At 38.6% G+C, this 6065-nt stretch overlaps 1 protein-coding gene across 1 annotated transcript; it reads left to right on the plus strand.

Moving 5' to 3' along the window:
* The first annotated feature begins 224 nt into the window (after positions 1–224).
* LOC104991202 (olfactory receptor 13D1-like) lies at positions 225–1083 on the plus strand. The gene is given in 2 exon segments (XM_010843605.1): positions 225–389; positions 391–1083. Coding segments are annotated over 2 exon segments (858 nt in total).
* Positions 1084–6065: the final 4982 nt, after the last annotated feature.

A 6065-nucleotide genomic window follows, 5' to 3' on the forward strand; every position in this document is an offset into this window, starting at 1 on the left:
TTTGGTCTCCTTGCTGTCCAAGAGCCTCTCAAGAATCTTTCCAACACCACAGTTCAAAAGCATCAATTCTTCAGCATTCAGGTTTCTTTATAGTCCAACTCTCATATCCATACATGACTACTGGAAAAACCATAGCTTTGTCTAGACAGAACTTTGTTGGCAAAGTACTATCTCTGCTCTTTAATATGCTGTCTAGGTTGGCAATAGCTTTTCTTCCAAGGAGCATGTACCTGGTGATTCTCCTGGGGAACAGCACTTTGATCATCCTCACTCTCCTGGATTCCCACCTTCACACCCCTGTGTACTTCTTCCTCTGTCATCTTTCCTTCCTTGACATTTGGTACACATCCTCCTTTATCCCCTCAATGCTGATACACTTTCTATCAGAGAAAAAAAACTATCTCCTTCACTAGGTGTGTTGTTCAGATGTCTGTCTCTTACACTAAGGGGTCGACAGAGTGTGTACTTCTAGCAGTGATGGCATATGACCGTTCCATAGCCATCTGCAACCCTCTGAGATGCCCTATCATCATGAGCAAGGCACTTTGTATTCAGATGGCAGCTCTCTTCTGGGGACTGGGCTTTCTCAACTCATTGACAGAAACAATTCTTGCAGTACAGTTGCCCTTCTATGGAAAAAATCTCATCAATCATTTTGTTTGTGAAATATTGGCTTTTTTCAAGCTATCTTGCACAGATATATCCTTGAATGAGATTACTATCATGGTGGGCAATGTAATATTTTTATTTGTTCCATTACTGTTGGTTTGTATCTCCTATATTTTCATCCTTTCCACTGTCCTAAGAATCAATTCAGCCGAAGGAAGAAAAAAGGCTTTTCCCACCTGCTCAGCCCACATAATGGTGGTGACTGTGTTTTATGGGACAATCCTCTTCATGTATATGAAGCCAAAGTCCAAAGACGCTGCTTTTGATAAATTGATTGCCCTGTTCTATGGAGTCGTCAAACCGTTGCTCAATCCTATCATCTATAGCCTGAGGAATACAGAAGTGCACGGCGCTATGAGAAAATTGACAGCTAGACTGGTTCTGGAGGAAAGAATGAGAAATTTGCATCTTTGAATTTATGCACAAAATAAGCTCATATATTGGATGCAGGTTTTCAGTATAAGCAGAACAAAGGAAATAAATGCTATACATAAAATCACAGAATTTAAGAGTAGGGAAGAAATTTCAGGGTAATAATCTAAGTTCATTATTTATGAAAATAGCATAAAAATGTAGGGACATGTAGTCCATGAAGTGAGAACAAACTTTCAGAAACAAGAAAAAAATTGAAATTAAACTTTTCCAGAAATATCCAGGTTTATTTTTTAACAATTAAAAATATGTATTTTTCATTCCCCTTTTTGAGAAAACTACTTGAGTTCATGTTTTTTCTCTTTATTACTCATTTTTGTTTTACTCAGGGACTTGATCAGCCCCAACCTCTTTTTTCTAGTATGTATATATATATATATATATATTCCTTCTTCTTTCCCTTGCTGTGTTTCTTCTACCCAGTCTGCTACACTATGCTGCATGCACCATGTAGTTATCCAAATATATCCTGTTCTTTCACACTTAAGGACAATAGTATATGTCACTTCATCCCCATTATCATATTTCTCCTATGGTGACAACTCAGGCATCTAATTAAAGAAAGTTTAAATGTTTTATCCTCTGAAAAATCCTTCCAAATTTACCCACAGTGATAGCACTGTTTACAATTGCCAAGATATGGAAGCAACCTAAGTGTCCATCAGCTGATGAATGGATAAAGAAGATGTAATGTGTGCGTGTATATATATGTGTGTGAATATCATTGTTGTTTACTTGCTATGTCCAAAACTTTTGGGAACCCATAGACTGTCCCCTGCCGGCTTCTCTGTCTAAGAGATTTCTCAGGCAAGAATACTGGAGTGGGTTGCCATTTCCTTCTCCTAGGGATCTTCCTGACCCAGAGATCGAATCTGTGTGTCCTAAATTGGCAGGGGCATCTTTACCAATGAACCATCAGGGAAGCCCCAATAGAATATTACTCAGCCACAAAGGAAGAATGAAATTCTGCCACCTAAAGCAACATAGATATACCTAGAATATATTACACTTAGTGAAATGAGTCAGAGAATGAAAAATACTCTATGCTATTACTTTTATGTGAAATCTAAAAAATAGAACAAATGAATTTATGTTAACAAACAGTAACAGAGTCACAGATATAGAGAACAAGCTAGTGGTCATCAGTGAAGAGAGGGAAATGGGGAGGATGAGCCAAGGTATGGAATGAAGTGACACAAACTATTATGTATAAAGAAGCAAAAAGATTTCCTTCCCAGAAGAGGAAATATATCCATTATTGTCTATTAATACTTTAAATGGAGTACAATCTGTAAAAATAGTAAATCACCATGCTGTATAACTGAAACAAAAACAATATTGTAAATCAACTCTATTTCAATAGAAAAGAAGTAAAAATTAAAAATAAGGCAATAAGGATGCATCCTTCATCCATATAACATTAGAATTTTCAGGTACATGTATTCTGAAAGGTGGGAGTAATTAACGACAATGTTTCTACAATTAATCTCTTTTTTATAACCTATAACTTTTTTTTAAATGTATTTTCTGAAAACTTACCACACACATTTTGTTTGCAGTTCTGTATATTAAAATTTATCGGCTATGAGGACAAGTATTAAAATTAAAATTCCACTTGTGATCATTATCATATTATAAGAAGAAAATGATGTTAGTGTGGGAACTGTGGAGAGATCGAGGTAAAGTGAATCAAAAGAAATGGGAGCTCAATTATACACAGGACATGACACAAGAGATAAGTAAACATATGAGGTATAGTGAGAGCCTGCTTACCACTGACAGAGAGTTACACATACAGAAAGAGGAAAAGCAAGAATAAACCATGAGATACTGGGTAAGAAGATAGTGTGAACTCACCGCTTTCAGTATATACATAGAGCAATATACATATAGAAAAAATAGAGATATAGATATGGCTAAGCATATATATAGAAATTAATATGAATTACACAAATGTTCAAACTACCACAAAATGTTCAAACTACCACACAATTGCACTCATTTCACATGTTAACAAGATAATATTAAATAGCAAGATAATGCTCAAAATCCTTCAAGCTAGGCTTCAACAGTACATGAACCAAGACCTTCTAGATGTAAAAGCTTGATTTAGAAACATCAGAGGAACCAGAGATCAATTTGCCAACATCTACTGGATCTTAGAAAAAGCAAGGGAATTCCAGAAAAAACATCTACTTCTGCTTTATTGACTACGTTAAAGCCTTTGACCTTGTGGATAACACCAAATTGTAGAAAATTCTTAAAAGAGGTGGGAATACCATACTGCCTTACCTGCCTCTTGAGAACCTGTATGCAGGTCAAGAAGGAACAGTTAGAACTGGACATGGAACAACGAACTGGTTCCAAACTGGGAAAGATGTACATCAGGTTGGATACTTTCACCTTGCTTATTGAATTACTATGCAGAGTACATCATGAGAAATGCTGAGTTTGATGAAGCACAAGCTGAAATCAAGATTGCCAGGAAAAATATGAATAACCTCAGATAAGCAAATGACACCAGCCTAATGACAGAAAGCAAAGAGGAACTAGAGATCCTCTTGATGAGGATGAAACAGGAGAGTGCAAAACTAGCTTAAAACACAACATTCGAAAAACTAAGATCATGGCATTCAGCCCCATCACTTCATGGCAAATAGACGGGGGGGAAATGGAAACAATGAGAAACTTTATTTCTTGGGCTCCAAAATCACTGTCGATGATGACTGGAGCCATGAAATTAAATGACGATTATTCCTTGGAAGAAAAGCTATGACAAACGTACTTCAGTTCAGTTCAGTTCAGTTGCTCAGTCATCCAACTCTTTGCAACCCCATGAATCACAGCACACCAGGCCTCCCTGTTCATCAGCATTCTAAAACCAGCTTGAACATCAGGAAGTTGACGAATCACGTATTGCTGAAGCCTGGCTTGGAGAATTTTAAGCATTACTTCACTAGCGTGTGAGATGAGTGCAATTGTGCAGTAGTTTGAGCATTCTTTGGCATTGCCTTTCTTTGGGATTGGAATGAAAACTGACCTTTTCCAGTCCTATGGCCACTGCTGAGTTTTCCAAATTTGCTGGCATATTGAGTGCAGCACTTTCACAGCATCATCTTTCAGGATTTGAAATAGCTCAACCTGAATTCCATCACCTCCACTAGCTTTGTTCATAGTGATGCTTCCTAAGGCCCACTTCACTTGACATTCCAGGATGTCCGGCTCTAGGTGAATGATCACACCATCATGATTATCTGGGTCGTGAAGATCTTTTTTGTACAGTTCTTCTGTGTATTCTTGCCACCTCTTCTTAATATCTTCTGCTTTTATTAGGTCCCTACCATTTCTGTCCTTTTGACCTCATCTTTGCATGAAATGTTCCCTTGGTATCTCTAATTTTCTTGAAGTGATGTCTAGTCTTTCCCATTCTGTTGTTTTCCTCTATTTCTTTGCATTGATCACTGGGGAAGGCTTTCTTATCTCTCCTTGCTAGTCTTTGGAACTCTGCATTCAAATGGGTATATCTTTCCTTTTCTCCTTTGCTTTTTGCTTCCCTTCTTTCATAGCTATTTGTAAGGCCTCCCTAGACAGCCATTTTGCTTTTTTGCATTTCTTTTTCTTGGGGATGGTCTTGATTCCTGTCTCCTGTACAATGTCACAAACCTCCGTCCATAGTTCATCAGACACTCTGTCTATCAGATCTAGGCCCTTAAATTTATTTCTCACTTCCACTGTAGGGTCGTAAGGGATTTGATTTAGTTCATACCTGAATGGTCTAGTAGTTTTCTCCATTTTCTTCAATTTCAGTCTGAATTTGGCAATAAGGAGTTCATCATCCAAGCCACAGTCAATTCCTAGACCACATATTAAAGAGCAGAGACATCACTTTGACAAGGAAGGCCATATAGTCAAAGCTATGGTTTTTCCAGTAGTCACATACAGATGTGAAAGTTGGACCATAAAAAAGGCTGAGCATCAAAGAACTGATGCTTTCAAATTGTGGTGCTGAACAAGACTCTTGAGAGTTCCTTGGACAGCAAGGAGATCAAATCAGTCAATCCTAAAGGAAAGCAACCCTGACTACTCATTGGAAGGACTGATGCTGAAGCTGAAGCTCCAATACTATGGTCACCTGATTCAAAGAACCGACTCACTGGAAAAGACCCTGATGCTGGGGAATATTCAGAGCAGGAAGAGAAGAGGGTGGCAGAGGATGAGATGATTGGATGGCATCCTCAACTCAATGGACATGAGTTTGAGCAAACTCCGGGAGTTAGTGAAACACAGGAAAGCCTGGTGGGCCACAGTCCATTGGGTTGCAAAGAGTCAGACGTGACTGAGCAACTGAACAACAACAAAATATGGATGCAAATATTTGTAAAAGTGTGTATATTTACATGTACATAGGTGCATATAAAAGCACATTTATTCCCCACTTGTGACCACTGAGAATGCCTAAGAATGATAAATGAAAAAATGTTAACTTTGAAATCTATGTACGTTGGGTATAGAATACTATCAGTTCAGTTCAGTCAGTGTATGTCCGACTCTTTGCAAGCCCATTGACTGCAGCACACCAGGTTTCCCTGTCCATTACCAACTCCCGGAGTCCACCCAAACCCATGTCCATTGAGTCGGGGATGCCATCCAGCCATCTCATCCTCTGTTGTCCCCTTCTCCTCCTGCCTTCAATCTTTCCCAGCATCATGCTCTTTTCCAAGAAAAAGTGCCAAGTCAGTTGGCCAGTGTATTGGAGTTTCAGCTTCAGCATCTGTCCATCCAGTGAGTATTCAGGACTGATCTCATTTAGGATTGACTGGTTGGTTCTCCCTGCTGTCCAAGGAACTCTCAAGAGTCTTCTCCAACACCACAGTTCAAAAGCATCAGTTCTTCAGTGCTCAGCTTTCCTTATGGTCCAGCTTTCACATCCATACATGACTACAGGAAAATCCATAAGCTTTGAC

This window comes from Bison bison, unplaced genomic scaffold (assembly GCF_000754665.1).
Source record: "Bison bison bison isolate TAMUID 2011002044 unplaced genomic scaffold, Bison_UMD1.0 scf7180017864183, whole genome shotgun sequence".
NCBI classification, from domain to species: domain Eukaryota; kingdom Metazoa; phylum Chordata; class Mammalia; order Artiodactyla; family Bovidae; genus Bison; species Bison bison.